General features: G+C 42.1%; 1 protein-coding gene across 1 annotated transcript in view; it reads right to left on the bottom strand.

Moving 5' to 3' along the window:
- The window catches only part of PLEKHM3 (pleckstrin homology domain containing M3), a 208861-nt gene that overhangs the window by 105628 nt on the left and 85964 nt on the right, over positions 1 to 17269 (bottom strand). The window contains exon 5 of the mRNA XM_040228670.1: positions 11146 to 11339. Coding sequence (XP_040084604.1) covers positions 11146 to 11339 — 194 coding nt within the window. The remainder of the gene's footprint in view (positions 1 to 11145; positions 11340 to 17269) is intronic.

Genomic DNA, 17269 nt, shown 5'->3' with positions numbered 1-17269 from the left:
AAGGACACCAGACTGCAGAGGGGCGAAGGGCTGTGGATTACTCTTTTAAGAAACTCACTTTAAAGGAGAGAAACTGGGCCATAGCTACAGAAGGATGCAGGACTAAGAAAGGATTCTTTTCTTAGAGATGGAAGCCACTTGGGCATATTCACGTGCTAATATTGAAGAAGCCAGTGCAGAATCAGAAGCTACTGATAGAAAAGTGGGAAAAAGAGAGCCTGAGCTCTTGAGCCTGGAAAGGCCTAGAGGAAATGGGACATGGACCCCACTAGGAGCTCTTCCAAATAAACGTTTGCCATGGGTGAGGGTGGGCTTCCCTGGTGGCTCAAAGGTTAAAGGGTCTGCCTCTAATACAGGAGACCTGGGTTCGATCCCTGGGTCGGGAAGATCCCCTGGAGAAGGAAATGGCAACCCACTCCAGTATTCTTGTCTGGAGAATCCCATGGACGGAGGAGCCTGGTGGGCTACAGTCCATGGGGTCGCAAAGAGTTGGACACGACTGAGTGACTTAACTATGGGTGAGGGTGCATGTACATACACACTCTTTTCTTCACTGAAATGCTTCAAGTTTCTACTAAGACTTTATGTAAACCATAATTACTAATTTCCCCAGTGTTCCCTTCCGACTTCAACATCCTAGGAACAGAAAGCTACAAATCAACGGAAGGTTGTCTGACTTGGCAGTACTTTGGTAAACGGCCTCTTTGCTGCAGGAGGGTGCTGCCATTGGTTTCTGGTGAGGAAGCTGTGTTTAGGGTTTTCTGTGCAGTAAGTGATCTTACTGTACTGCAGGCCTAGTCATCATCAGGTCAGGCAGAATTTCACCAGCAGGCTAAGCATGAGGATGGCCCTGCTCACGCCAACGTAACTGTCCTGACACCAGAGCCAGAGGACAAACATCATGAGGAGAGTCAACTCCACGCCTCACTCACCGACTGAGCTGGCAGGTGGCACTGATACCAAAGGACAATGAAGAAACCTGCTGAAGGATCATGAAAACCAACCAGCCCAGCTGTTTCTCGCGTCAACTACTTCTATTTTATCACCTTTAGAACTTCCTGACATACTGAGCAGGTAAGTCAGGCTTCATTTACAGATGGTTCCGAGGAGAAAAGTGAGAAAAGATTAAAAGGGAAAAAAGGTCATGAATGATTCAGATCTCTTATATTATATAGGTGGCACTTGGGGTTAAAAATGCAGAAATAATGGCCTATGAAATCAAAGGCAGGAGTCTATATAAAACAAGTAGGGAGTCCTCTTCTATTTTGTACCAGGACACTGAGTCAAACACATCAAGACTCATTTAACCTGACTAATTTCTGAGGACTTAAACTCAGTTTCCACTGAGCCCTGATGCTCATGAAAGAAAAGGGACTAAGTCAGGCCCTGAAGTAGGCACACCCTTTGCAGGATTTGATAGATTTAGTAATATCGCCATATCCCTAAAGCTCAGTTCTTTGAGCTGCATAACTGGCATTAAAAACCCAATGATTAAAATGAAAATATCTTAACACACGTAACAGATATGATTTGAAGACTCATCTCCCACAGGGTGAGGGGAAGGAGCAGGTGAGACGAATGGGGAGAGCAGCATTGAAACATATACATCACCATATATGAAATCTGATAGCCAGTGAAAATTTGCTGTATAACGCAGGGAGCTCAAAACTGGTGCTCTGTGACAACCTAGAGGGGTGGGATGGGGTGGCAGGTGAGTGGGAGGTCCAAGAGGGAGGGGACATACATATACCTATGGCTGATTCATGTTGCTATATGGCAGAAACCAACACAGTAATGTAAGACAATTATCCTCCAGTTTAAATAAGTTAGAACTCTGGTGGTCCAATGGCTAAGACTCCACTCTTCCAATATAAGGGCCTGGGTGAGCCCTAGTCAAGGAAGTAGATTCCACATGCCACAGCTAAGACCCAGAGCAGCCAAATAAATATTTAAAAAATAAATAAGTTAAAAAAACAGACTCATCTCCCTCCCTTCTTCTATATGTATCTCTGTCTGTCTATCACTCTCTCTCTCTTTCTCTTAAATACACACACACACAGATATACACAATAAAAAAGAAACACCAAGGGAAAATCTCTAATTCTGATTCTAAACCATAAGGATCTAAAGGAAGATTATGTGTAGAAGTGCATAAGGAGTAATTTAGAAAGGAAAACCATTCATTCATGAAGTATTACTGTGTTTTCCAAGAGTCAGTACTCCAGGTGAGGTAATTTGTATGGAATGGAAAGGGTTGCAGTATTTTTCCTTTGGAGGGCACACGTACCCACGCCGAAATCAGCAAAAAGCAGTGAAATATTCCCAGGGAGATGCAATTTGGTGTTCTTGATATGAGCTACAGATGTTCCCAAAATAGTTACATTAGACTGCATATGGACAGGACTCTAATGTCCAGCCATGCTCCCAGCTAATGGAAGAACAATTTTAAATCAAAGGCAGATATTATGATAGCCATCCATGTGGAAGAAAACAAGCTTCAATCATTTCTCTAGATACTTCATTTTGCTAATCTCATTGGTTGAAAAAGTAGTAAGATTGCATCAGATATTATATCTTGGCAGATAGGTATGGGAAAAAAGGGTCTCTTTTACATGTTCATTCAGAAACTGTGCCTAAGTTTCTTCAATCTAAAGCCTGGAGTAGAAATACTTAGGAAGTAATTTGGGTTGTTATTATTCTGGGATCTGATTATAAAAGTGACAGTTTTATCACATTATAGATCCTAGCTCAAATCTCTATGTTATGCCACAATTGCAAGAATATAACACTTTTTCTGCCATGAGTTTTATTTTTCTGTCCTCTCTTAGAAAATGATTTTTAAAAATCTACAGATTTCATTTAATCTCAGAATAAGATAAAATCACTTTTTAACTTGCTATGGATTTCTCGATAAATAAAAAGTTCTGTGTACATCATAGTAAAATTAATATATAACTTGCCAGAGCTCCTTTCTCAAAGTTTATTAATGTTTTAGTTTTGAATGATGGTTTTGCAGACAGTCTGCAGCTCCTTTTTAGAGTGCTGATGCTAGCACACATATACATGATTTCCTGAATGAGATTTCTGGAGAAAAATGAGGTGAAGGGAGGGGCTCAGGAGATGAGGCACTTAGCTGACTTGAAAACCTTGGTTCTTCAAGTCATTCAAGGGAAAAGGAATTCTTGAAGGAGACTGAGAATAGCTGCTTTCAAAAACTATCAAAGTAACGTTCTGTGTTTTAGTAGGTTTTGAGTCTTGATAGATTCACATAGCTAATCTGTTGAGAGGAAAGCCCCAAAGACACTTTCAACTAGCTAACTCAAAAACTAGCCACAAAGTCTAGCCAATATTAAATCTTACAGAGAACATAAAGAGCTGTGTTAATTTAACTGGGCTTAAAGAAGTGTTACCTATTAAATGTGAAGTGCTAATAATCTCTGGTCTTTAATGAGACTAATTTAGTGATAATATTGTGCCTAAAATGGGCTCATCCTTCTAAAATTCAGTATTAACCAGATTTTGGCTAATGATCGGCTGCATATTTGGATCTTTGATTTTGGGTATAGACAGTCCTCATTTTCAGTTCAGAGACACAGCAAGTCAAGTCTGTGTAGACTGTTTTAAGAACGAGGCTGCCAGAGGAGACATTGAGTGTATTCAAGTCACAAGAGCATGCAATCTTTTCTCTCTGTAGCAGATAATCCCTCTACCTAATATGTCTGACTTACTGGGAGGTAGGGAGATGAGGAGTTGTTGCTACGAAATGATCTCTTTCAGCTCTTTCATGCAATCTTTTGTTGGGTACACTGAATAATATCCTCACACACTTCTAAGATTGAGGGTGCATCAGAACGTTCACGCATCAAAATACCATTTTCACTCAGTGATTCATGATGCTTTAGACAAATATTTGCTAGCATAAAAAGATGTTCACAATATACTAAGCAAAATGATTGGGTTAAAAGTAGTATGTACAGTGTTGTTGTTGGTGGTTTTAGTCATTAAGTCATGTCCAACTCTTTACGACCCCATGGACTCTAGCCCACTAGGCTTCTCTGTCCATGGAATTTTGTAAGCAAAATACTGGAGGGACCTTCCTGACCCAGGGACTGAACCCAAGTCTCTGGCATCTCTGCATTGGCAGGCAGAGTTTTTGCCACTGGCATCACCTGGGAAGCCTTGGATCAGGGGTAAAGAATCCATCTGCCAGGCAGGAGACTGGGGTTCGATTCCTGGGTTGGGAAAATCACCCGGAGTAGGAAATGACAACCCACTGCAGTATTCTTGCCTGGAAAATTCCATGGACAGTTGAGCCTGGCAGGCTATAGTTCATGGGGTTGCAAAGAACCAGACATGCCTGGGTGACTAACACACACAGTCACACACACACAGTATGGTTCAAGGCTCTGGAGATACAGCAGGGCCTAAGACCACAAAACAGATAAAAAGCCATAACCTTTCGTAGCTTACATCTAGTGTGGAGAGCACAGGGTCTCTGGGCAGGGCTATACAGGCTGAGAAAAGCATGACCTCCACAGCCATATGTGTGGCACCAGAGAGGGAGACAGACAATATAAAACACTACATTGCGTGGTAATAAGCAGAGACTAAAAAGATGAAGCGTGTGTGTCAGGGAGGGCGCTGGGCGCAATTTCAAATAAAGTGGCCAAGGATGCCCCATGAACCCGATGACTGCATATGGATCTAAGGGAGAGAAGGAAGCCAGCTATGCAGTTACCTGGGGAAGAGGAAAACAAGCACAGAAACTCACGTGGGAGCCTGTGTGCTGTGTTCAAGGACTAAACAAGGCCGGTCTGGCTGGAACAGAGTAAAGGAAGGGGCACATATCGGGGGATGAGGGCAGAGAGAGGACGGGGAACCAGCCATATTTGTCCTTGGCTTTTACTTGGGTGAAGAGAGGGGAAGCTATCAGGTAGTCTGAGTCGGGGGTGACATCATCTAATGTACACATTAACTCTAACTGTAGTCTTAAGAACAGACTGAAGGGGGAGACCAGTTACCACGATAATCCAGGGGACAGTGACAGTGGCTGGGACCTAGGGGTAGCAGGGGAAGTGATGGGTTTATGACGATTTCAATTTGAGTGGATATATTTTGAAGGTGATGCTGATAGGATTTGTTGATAGGTTGGATTCAGAACTGAGAGAAAGGTGTTTGGCCTGAACAACTGGACGGGTGGAGGTGCCAGTAAGGCGGATGAGGGGCCCTGCAGCCGAAGCAGTTTGCAACAGGAGTGGGGGAGGGGCTACTAGCTCAGTTTTGACCATATTAAGTTTGAGATGCTAGTGGACACCCAAAGGATGTTTCAACCTTTGGACTTAGCTTCCTGTCTAGTGAACTCAGCAGTCAGACAGACAGCTTTCCCTGGGGGTAAGGAGCAAAGAATTGGGAAAGGAAATCTGGTATATTAAATGACATTTCTGGGGACTGTTTCTAAGAGTTGAGCAAGCTGCTGAATTTTGCTTGAAGGAAGAGGCGGCAAGGACAGTCTGACAGGACAGACACACATACGTTTGTATTTTTCTGGCACTCAGCAGGCTAGACAAAGGCAATAAAAATGCTGGGTTTTATGATAGAAATTTTTCACTGTTCAATAAAGCTGGTATTTCAGTGAGAACTAGTACTGGATATAATTTCAAATGACATGTGAGACTGAAGACAGCAAAAGGTGACTTATCCTAAGTTAAGCTGTCAAATGGTTTAGAATGGTCTAAGCAAAGAACTGAACTTAACAAACAAGTAGGACTACTTGTTCCCCCAGAACCATCACACTTGTGCTCTAAGTCACTGGGAAGGCAGGCATAATATTGCCTACTGGCTTCAAGTAGTGTTGGAGAGAAACTAGTTTTAAATATTTATCACAATAGGAACTTTGGATTCACCAGGCACCCAAAACCCCAATCATCTGTTAATGACAGAGAATGGGAAACACTCAGGCATCCACCAATTGATTTCTGTAATATCTTTCTCTGGACTGGATAATTTCACTTCAGCATTCAGAAGAGAAAATATGACTTAATTCAGGATTTCTGAAAAGCTAGTCCAAACAACTGGTATTGCTCTGGCAATGTTTTTCAGCAATCCAAGGCAAAATGAGACCAAAAAAAGAATAGTAGATTGAATTTTAGATCTATTTGACTTTAAAAAGCTGTTTGATTGCTGTTCACTTTTTTTTTTGCATTATTATGTTCTTTTATGAAATGGTGAGAAAGAGATTGTAATATTTATTTTAGACATGGGTAAGAGAACCCTATAGACACCTCTACATTTACAGGTCTATGCAACAGAAAGGTCTGGTAAACACAAACCTAGAGCAAAGTGTGCTCATTAGCGCTAAGCCAATAGTCATGCCTTGCTCTCCAAGCCCAGCGCTGGCAATGAGTATGGCAATCGCACCTTCCCACACAAGAGACATTACTGTCTGCCACCTTTCTGCCTTCACACTCTCCTAGCCAACCTCAATGAAGTCCTTCAGGAGAAAGAAAAGGGGTTATTTCTCTGAAGAGTCTAGAAACTTCTGGACATCACTGCCACCAGCAAATGCCCCTGGGAAAGCAGCAGCAATTTCAGCATCAGAAAGCGTGGTTCTAAGTGTGAACTCTGCTCCTTGCCAGCTCTGTCACCTCAGGCAAGTCACGTAGCATCTCAGAGTCATAGACCCTTCCATTTTTTCTAAATACCATGTCTTACCTATTAGAAGGGCTGTTGTAAAGACCAAAGAGTATATTTATGGGAAAGTATTTTTTAACTGATAAAATCATGATTATCTCACCATCACAAATAAGTGAAATGAGCTGAGGATGAGAAATGCAGGCCACAACATATTATGTACCAGTTGTCAGTGGGTTTAGGGAGATAACAGGAGGGGCAGGGATTATGGCAAAGTGGAGAGTCTAATACGTAATGCTGATTGCTACAGCCAGGAATGAGGGAAGACTTGTGTACTCAGAGCTTCTGATTTCCTAAGAGAAACCAGAGAGCTTTATTTTGTGAGAGCATGAAAAGGCCTAATTATTTAAATGTCCGCTTTTGCTGTTGTTGTTCAGTGTCTAAGTCATGTCCCACTCTTTGCGACCCCATGGATTGCAGCACAGCAGCCTTCGCTGTTCTTCACTATCTCCCAAAGTTTGCTCAAATTCACGTCTACTGAGTCGGTCAGACATTTGCTACTATTTTGCAATTTTAGAACCTGGTGGGACCATCCCTGAAAGGCCAAACAAAATATGTCTGAGGGCAAACCTGGCCCTGAGGTGACCATTTATGACTTCTGATTTATGCTTGGATTCTACCGTTCCTGTGTTCAGCGGGGCATGCAGGCCGGAGGCCCTTCCCAGCTTTTCCCGGGGTCTCTCCTGAACACGTCCTTAACGGCTGCTTATCTGGATGTATCCTGACAGTGCGAAGATTTTCCACAGAGTACTTCACGCACCTCCACATGTGGACACTGTAAATAATTCTTCTCGTGAAAAGTTAACTAGACCTTGAACTGATCCAGCAGGGTCACCATCTGGGAGTCCTCAGAGGCCGTGAATTGTCAGCACTATAAACATTTTAGACTTCGTGGAAGACACTGACTTTTTCTAAACTAATCACCCCTGCCAGTCAAGATTTGCAGTTCGGGTTCAAGAACAAGGCGTTCGTTTAACAACAATAACAAAAACAGTGAGGATAAAAACCGGACGGTCATTGTAACGACAGGCCTAAAAGCCAACTGCGACTTCCCTAATAAGGCGATGACCAAAGTTGGCTCCCTGGCGGTCTAGCGCCCATACGATTAATCAGTCTGTTTCCAGGTTCCTCACGACAGCAATATTAACAGTTTGCTTTATTCTGTTTATACAGCACTGACAGGTCTTCAGCATGTTGGGCCTACTTGCTGGAGATTAATGGCAACTTTTATATGGAGGTAAAACCCAGGCAAGGAGAGAATGCCTTTTACGACTAGATAAGAACTGGATTCCCTTGCTCTATTTTGGTTCCCTTGTTGCTCATCAACTCCTCCCTCTTTTAATTTCTATCAAGGATCTATACGGTTAGTTGTGCCCAGCAGGCCCTTCTCACTGTCTAAACACATCCCTACTCTAGAGGTGGTTCCCCAGGTGAAACAAAGGAGACCTTCAGTATCCTGCTTTTGAACAAGCTTCTTGTCACTGAAGGTACTGTTGACTGATTGTGTTTTTAAAAAGTCAGATTCCATATAAAAGTGAAAGACAGGTAAGAGATGGCTTCTGGTGACAGTCATTTTAGCATGAGGTGGGTAATCCCCTCTGTTAAATGGTTATTTTTATAGACACTGAAGAAGGCAGAATGAATAAGCATGGTCCAGCTGTAAGAAGTATGGACATCCCAGAAAACCTTAGACATATTTCACTAAAGAGTCATATTTTAAAATAAATCCAAAAAAGTTCTTAACTCCCCCCAAAACCACCCCCCTCCCAAAGCTATGAGTCCTGCTTGCTACTGGTGTACTTTTCTCTGTGCCAGGTTGGAGAGCTTGGAAACCTTAGAGATTATATAAATATACAGAAACTAAGACAACAACAAAAAATTATAGCACCTCTTCTAAGGCTCTGTAGGAATCATCGTCTTATTCTTTGCTCTTAGGAAGTCTTAGGGAGCCTCCCGCTCCACCCACTTTTATGCAATAGATGCACAGATAAGTATGCACCGCATACCCAGAAACCACAGGCCCTGTGCCAGACTAGCTCTCCAACCCACTTCCTCTTGCTCACCCCTCTCCGCACACAGTGAGTAGCAGGAGAAGGGGCCCAATTCCAGTTACAGAGCATCAGGGGTGGCTTTTAAGTGGACTCTCTTAGCAAAGATTTTTAAAGCTAGAGACAAGAACAATCTAGGGTAAGAAGCAGTATTAGTAATAATAGTATTTATTATTTACTGTGAACAGGCACTATTGTCTAAGCCCTGCAGTTGTAAAAACCCATTTAATTCCCACAACAGAATGTTCTGAGGGGAGAATTAAATAATTATTTGTGTTTGAGAGAGCAGAACAAAATACTGGGTTAGATTGGGGCAGATCTTTAATTCCATACTTGCGCTTTAATAATCTGTCTGATGTGAAGGTTCAGTTGGAGAGGAAAGAAACCCAAGTGTGACGGACTAATTAGAAGGATACTGTAATGGTCTGAGACTGAACCAGGGGAGTGCACTGGAAGTGAAAAGCAAAGGAGAGATTTGAGAGCTGTCCCAGAAACAGAACCAACCAAATCTTTTTTGTGCTGGTTTGGTCTGTTCATTTATTCAACAATAATTTCTGAAGGTTTCAGAAGGTTCAAACACTGTGCTAACTGACAGGGAAGTAAGAAAAAGAAGAATCTGAAGATGACTCCTTCCTCCGAATTGGGCTACCAGCCGTGGCTCAGTGGTCTAAAGTGACACTGTAACAGACATCCATTCATCACCCATCCCTCCTTATATCCATCCATTCAGTACTTACTAAACACGCACCATCTTCCAGGCACTACACTGAAAAATGGTCATGAACAAGTCCAGGAAAGAGAAATGAAGGGGCGGGGGGGGGGGGGGTGGGGGGGGAAGACTCCTATTTTCACTCTCACAGCCCCAGGACTGCCTTCTCTCTAGAACTTCCATTCCTTTCCTGGTGGTCTGGCCATAAGGCGTAGTAGTACATGGTGGTAAGCCACCAAACAGCTGGAACAGCGTAGGTATGCTTAGTCATCCATATGAAGAGAAGATCTCCTATTTAATTTCTAAATGTATGCCCAGATTTGGCATATTTAACCAAAGCAAAACATTACGTCATAAAGGTATCCAACAAGATTTCCGTGTGTAGATTTTAACATTATTCAACAATAAAAGCACAAAGAAAAACCAGCTCTGAGCAAAGCCAAAAGGTACGGAGAGTAATAGAACAAACATACTTTGAATGTCAAGAATCTTGTATCTAGCTTGGTTGGTAAATTTGTTGGAAACACATAATTTTACTGCCTTTCAGGCAAAGCCCTGATCTTTTAAAATTAAGATTTGCCTAGACTTTACAAGAGTAAACCTTGACTAGTTTCCAGTGTTTTCTGAAAAACAACCAGGTGAAAGAATGGCTACCACTATGAGGCATTTTGCTGTATGGCAGCTGCCTTTTCATTATTATTTTTATGAGCGCTTGTCTATATATTACATATCCTTTACTATCTACATTTAGTTCTTTTCAAAACATCTTCTTCAGAGACCTGGGGTTCTTCGGATATTAATTGGATTTCAAATAGCAATCACCTTCTGAAGCTTCTTATTCACATACGCTTGCCTCCAAACACCATGACTAATGTATGCCTTCAAGTTGCAATGAAAAAAAAAATTAAAAGATATGTTTAGGTACTTATGAACACCAACAACAATTATTTCAAGTATAAGCTAGTTTGTGTATACCAAGGGTGAGAATTTAAATGCCAATAAAACCTAACTGTAAAAGAAGGAATCTGATGAGAGCAGGCACATTTTTTAACTTCAATTTTATGTTAAGGTTTTGAGCTTGGTATGGACTTGTGTGTTCCATAAACTTGGACATAACCAACCTATGGAAAAGCAGCCTATGCCAATGATAACATGAAAAGGCAGAATCCTGAGCCTTTTTATGGTGGGTTGTTTTTCTTTTTTAAATGTATTTTAATTCCAGCTCTTCGGCCTGTATCATTTACCAAGTCTGTTTCTGTCTGTAAAATAAGATTTGAATAACCACTTACTAATTTCTCATTGAAAAAAAATATTTTTGAGCTATGAAATATTTCAAACATGCTTATTTTCACTGACGATAATAGGAACTGAAATTGGAGAAACTATAAGATGCTACAACCAATGAAGACACTCCATGAATATTATCTCAAGTTAACCTATAGGTAAAGAGAGGTCTTCACCATCATGGGAACTCGACGCATGGGTTAAAAGCCTTCAGTTCCGCTGAGATATTATTTTCATTGTGCTTGGCTCAACCAGACAGAGGCCCTCAGAGGAAAAAGTCAGAGATGAGCCCTGAGGGAGAACCACAGAATTCCAGCTACTCCGCATTGTAAAGGCCCTCGGAGATCATCTAACCACCCTCCCGGGGCGGGAAAGAAAAACAAACCGGAGCTGTCTGACATTTATGACTCTTACCTGCGGCGCAGATCCTCGGCCACCGCCGCCCGGCAGCTGAACAAATAGGCTCGCAGGGACTTCAGCCGCTGCCGCAGCCGCACCACGGTGGCCAGCGGCTCGGCGTGTCCGTACAGCATGGGGTTCTGCTGCTGGATGTCGATCAGGGGCTCCTCGTACACGTACTCCAGAAACTCTTTGGCCTGCTTAGACACCTACGAGAGAAACTTCCTCCATTAGCACTGGCGCAAAACCTGGCTCTCCACACCTCCTCCAGCTAGGAACCATAGCTTAAATACCAAAATGACATCATTTTCTGAACACAGCCAAATAAAAAAGCCCATAGTGTAACTAAGTATAAAATATGGCTTTTCTTTCTCTCTTCCAAGAAACTCAATTGGTAAAAGAAATCTGGGCATTGAAAGGAATTACAACATATATTAACTCTGTTTTTTGTTTTGTGTGATTCCCTGGAGAATCCCATGGACAGAGGAGCCTGGTGGGCTACAGTCCATGGGGTTGCAAGGAGTTGGACACAACTGAGTGACTAACACTTTCACACATATGATAAAATGACACAGAACTATACAGATTCAGTATACCAATGTCAATTTCCTGTTGTTTAAAAAAAATATATTGTATTACAGTTATTTAAGATACACCCAGTGGGCAAAGTGGGTGAAAGATACATAGGACCCCTCTGTATTACATTATCTACACAACTTTCAGTGAATCTACAATTATTTCAAAATAAAAAGTTTTAAAAATAATTCATAAGACTCTTAACAGCAATGCTGATTTTAAAAACTAAAACTATATGCATCTATATGTACATATATTCTATGGTATTTTTATAAAGTAGTTACTTTAAAAAGACAGGCAAACCATGTACATCGAAAGGAATGAAAGAATATCTCCCAAAAAGGGGGAAAAGGATATTATATACAGAACAATATGCATAGAAAACAAGCTCAAACGTACACTTTAGTGAGCAGAAAAGAGTTGCTTTTATTAGTAAAGCTCTAGACTTGGTCTGGGGGCTTCCCAGGTGGCAGCAGTGGTAAAGAATCCACCTGCCAGTGCAGGAGACATAGGGGATTGGTGGCTCAATCCCTCGGTCGGGAAGATCCCCTGGAGGAGGGCACGGCAACCCACTCCAGTATTCTTGCCTGGAGAATCCCACACACAGAGGAGCCTGGCAGGCTACAGTCCATGGGGTTGCAGAGCCGGAAACGACTGAAGTGACTTAGCACACTCCAGCGCATGGACTTGGGCTGACTCTAGCCAATAGATGCAGCCAACTCTATAACCACTTCTGGCAGTAAACACCAAGAGTATGAAAGCTGATTTTAAAATGTCATTTGTCAGTAGAGATAAACAGAAAAGAAAAAAACAAAATGCACCTGAGCTACAGCTTAACTAATGCATGACCCGTGGGTGGTTTGGGGGAATCTTTACATACCAATTCACTGATATGAGGACATGAACCTCTCCACAAAGTTTCCACTGGAACCTCTCTAGTACTGGGAGTAAGACTGGAATTCAGCATAAACAGAACAAACAACTCTGCTCATTAACAAAACTGAAAATCCACTGTTCCCACTCTAGAAGAATATTGATGAATAACAAACAGGATATGCCCCCTAACCTCCTGGGATTTGCTGTTGAGTATGCTGCTGCTGCTGCTAAGTCGTTTCAGTCGTGTCCGACTCTGTGCGACCCCACAGACAGCAGCCCACCAGGCTCCCCCATCCCTGGGGTGGCCATTTCCTTCTCCAATGAATGAAAGTGAAAAGTGAAAGTGAAGTCGCTCAGTCATGTCTGACTCTTAGCAACCCCATGGACTGCAGCCTACCAGGCTCCTCCATCCATGGGATTTTCCAGGCAAGAGTACTGGAGTGGGGTGCCATTGCCTTCTCCAGCTGTTGAGTATAACAGACCAATAATTAAAACAAAAATATACATGTAGCACATAGCCAGTCATCCACCACAAAGGAACATGGATGAGGTCCACTGGGAGCCTGAAGGAGGGAGACGTCAGCCATGCTGGGGAGAAGGGAGCTAGGAGCCAGGGCAGGCCTGGCAAAGCAGGTGACACTGGCTAAAGGTCTAGAAAGATAAAAAGAAATGCACTAGGTGGGTAAGGACGGGACAACAAGCAGAGACAACCACGAACTCGATCAATCTGTACACGCGCTAACTAAGAAAGTGAAAGTCGCTCAGTTGTGTCCGACACTTTGCAACCCCATGAACTTTACAGTCCATGGAATTCTCCAGGCCAGAATACTGGAGTGGGTAGTCTTTCCCTTCTCCAAGGAATTTTCCCAACCCAGGGATCAAACCCAGGTCTCCTGCATTGCAGGTGGATTCTTTACCAGCTGAGCCACCAGGGAAGCTCAAGAATTCTGGAGTGGGTAGCCTATCCCTTCTCCAGTGGATCTTCCTGACCCAGGAATCAAACTGGGGTCTCCTGCATTGCATGCGGATTCTTTACCAGCTGAGTTACTAGGGAAGCCCAGTAACTAAATGTATGGTTATTGTATGTTGATTAAAACACTTGTTTATGAAATTCACTATTACCATGTTCTTTATTATAAAGTTAATATGTAATTATAGAGGTGCAAAAGAAAAGCATCAATGCTTTTTTCTAATAAAAGTCATTTTCAACATAGAAGCAATTATTTTTGAGATGCCTGTTCCGTTGTGTGGTCCTTTGGGATCCTGCAGTTAAAGAGTCAGAGAAGATAACAGTCTCTGCAGATGGTGCTCACAGAGAAGCACCAAGAATCAGCCAAAACCTTGGACTATGTAATCAGACTGGAAAAAGCAGCTGACGGGGCTAAATAATGCCTCGTTTTGAGGTCTGAAGACACAGGTACATCCATGGCAGACACCAGAGCAGGTGTCTGACCACTCAGTGGAGACCACAACGGGCAGGACCCTGCCCTCACATAGCTCACCGTTCAGCACGGAAAGACAGAACTGGGTTCAAATGTTTTGTTTATAATGGTTAAATATTTGCTATATTTAAAAATTTTAAATGAGGAAAAAATGGATGGTGTTTTGGAAAATGAAGTACAATCCACTTGAAACTGTTGCTGAAGAATGATGTATTGTACAATTCAATTAGTCTTTCTGGCTCTATTGAGCAGTGTTTATACTGAGCCAGGGCCCTGCTGAATTAGGTTAACAATGCTACCTTTTAGTAGGTGAACAGAAGGACAAAGGGCACTGGCCAGTCTCCCAGGCCTTAAAAGGCTTCTCTCTTCAGGTGGTACTTAAGCCCGAGTGGGGGAAAAAAAAAGCCTTCTACAGAGACAGTAAAAGCAGTGAGACAAATGGGATGGCAGCTACTGACATCTGCATTCATACACTGAAATCACTAGGAACAAAAACAGAGCTAGTCTCAAGAAAGTCTAAGGCCCTGTTTCCCGAAGTTACTAGCTAGTGTGGAGAATACAGAGCATACTATGACCCCGGCTGCCTCAGTATGTGAACAAATAAAGCCCTGCCATGCTGAGCTGTTTTTGGCTGCAAAGCACATGCTCATTTTTTGAGAACCAACCACTTACATCGGTGAGGGAATTTGGGAGAGGACTCAAAATTCCGTATGAAATGCTATTTTTGCAAAATAGGAAATCAGTGGAGATATAGTGATCGAAATTCAAAACCATCCTCTATTCTGGTATGAGCACTCTACTTTCAAACTCAACTGTAATTAAAAAGCTTTTCTAAAAATATATAGTTACTTATGGAAGGAAGCCAGTGATATTCTTAAGTGACAAAGTTTATGTGAGAGAAAGTTTCTTTCTCGTTAATAGAACCATTTCATGAGCTATAAGGGAACACTAAATATATTCTACTTAAGAGCCAAGAGCTACTGTCCTACTTCTTGCCTACCAAATTACGAAAACATCAAAAACCCGAGTGCTGTTTCTGATATGAAAACTCACCTCATAGGTACAAAAGGATAAGCTCAGTATTCCTTACTTAAAAAAAAAAAAAAAATGAATGGCTTAGGTTGGTATTCTTTTCCATGATCCTATTCCACTTAGATTAGAAGCAATTTTTACAGGGTTGACAGTTCGTTTTTCCAACCTATTGGCCTGTTAGTATCTTACTAAACAATATTTATTAATGATATTAGTATTATTAATATTAACTAATTAATATTAATACCCCAGTTTCTTTCCATAGATATTTTAACTTTAGAATAGTTTAAGCTGTAAGAACTTCATTCTGCGACTATGGTTTTGTTGCAGTTTGTGAACTGGTTCTCTCTTCACCTGGAAAATCCCACGGACAGAGGAGACCTGGTGGGCTACAGTCCATGGGGTTGCAAAAAGTCGGACACGGCTGAGCAGCTAACTCTTTTCTCTTCACAGACCTGCAGTCAACATGATTTGAAAGAGGTGAGGAGGAGGAGGGCCAGGAAGAAGCAGGTCTCCTCTCCATCTCATACTCAGGAGTTGGAGAAAACAGCACAGTTCAGGTTATAATTATCCATAAACCAATAATGACAAATATGCTAGATACACATATGTATTTATAAATAAGCACATCTGTCGCTTGATTTTTACAAGCTAACCATCATTGGTATATATTTGAATATAATACATCGTCTGTTATGCTGGTGACAGGTACCTCTGAAAATAAAAATTCTCAAATGTCATTCGGGTTTCTGTAATTCTGAGAGGTTCTGAAATGGTGTCCTAGTATGTTCCCCCACAAAAACAGTCCTGGGTAATAATGTGATGGGGCAAAAGCAATGTGGTGACCAATGATAGCAATTTGGAGAGGAGGAGAATGATGTGGTGGTGGTGAGGACTTTAGTTTTTGTTAAAGGAGGAAAATGGATCAGAGTAAAACCGATGAGAACATAATCTTAGAATAACAAGAAGGGGTACAGATGAAATAGACTTGAGTGCCAAAGAACTGAAGTTTTTGAACTGTGGTGCTGGAGAAGACTCTTGAGAGTCCCTTGGACAGCAAGGAGATCAAACCAGTCCATCTTAAAGGAAATCAACCCTGAATATTCATTGGAAAGACTGATGCTGAAGCTCCAATACTTTGGTCACCAGATGTGAATACCTGACTCATTAGAAAAGACCCTGATGCTGGGAAAGACTGAAGGCAAGAGGAGAAGCGGATGATAGAGGACAAGATAGTTGGATGGCATCACTGACTCAATGGACATGAGTTTGAGCAAACTCTGGAAGATGGTGAAGGACAAGGAAGCCTGGCATGCTGAAGTCCATGGGGTCTCAAAGAGTCGGACACGACTGAGCAACTGAACAACAACAGATAATCTAGTTCAGGTTTTCTTAACCTGTGTCCCAAGGAATACTAGTCATATAGAAAAGATCCTCTGAGGTCCAACAAAAAATATGCCACATGCCACATTCTTCTCTTGATGATTCAAAGTACAGCGTGTTAGCACATTAAAACTCTGGGACATGGAGTACTAGAGAAAACCTGCTGAACCCAGCCACTTTCCAACCAATCTGGCTATAGACAGGGCAGCTGGTTAATGTCATGCAGATTGTAGTGAGGGGTAGGGAGTGATGAGAAATGAGAGTCAGCCGAGGTTCCCCTCATCATCTGGAGGAAGGGACCTCTTTCTCTACCATTACCTGCACTTAATAGAAAACTGAGTCCAGAGAACTTAAATGACTTCCCTGTGGTCAGCTCATGGTAGATCTCGAGCCAAAACGCAGATGTGGGGATACCCTGCTCTGTGCTTGCTAGCACTGTTTACATTCACACTTCTTTTTTAAATAACTCCACCAACAACTGTCTGTTCATCACTCTTTAAAAGAGGAGATCCCAGTTCCTGTTCTGTCCCTCTCTCCTCCCCAGTCAAATAGGAAGCAAGTGGGCTACCAATGGAGATGAACCCATAATTTAAGGAGGCAGTACACTGGTGTGTGGGTTTTCACATGCCGTTAACTCTAAAACAAAACTAAAGTCCAATAACACTTCATTTATCTAGAAGTCACTTATTTGTACATTTGTTTACTGTCTTTTTTTATCACCTGAAATTCATGATGCAGAACATATGTCCTAACGCCTAGAATGGTGAGCATAGTAAGTGTTCAGTAAACATTTCCTGAACAGATGAATGAGTACTTTACAGGGCTCTGGC

The sequence above is a fragment of the Oryx dammah genome, unplaced genomic scaffold, assembly GCF_014754425.2.
Source record: "Oryx dammah isolate SB20612 unplaced genomic scaffold, SCBI_Odam_1.1 HiC_scaffold_27, whole genome shotgun sequence".
Classification (NCBI taxonomy): domain Eukaryota; kingdom Metazoa; phylum Chordata; class Mammalia; order Artiodactyla; family Bovidae; genus Oryx; species Oryx dammah.
This window is presented reverse-complemented; position numbering and strand designations above follow the sequence as displayed.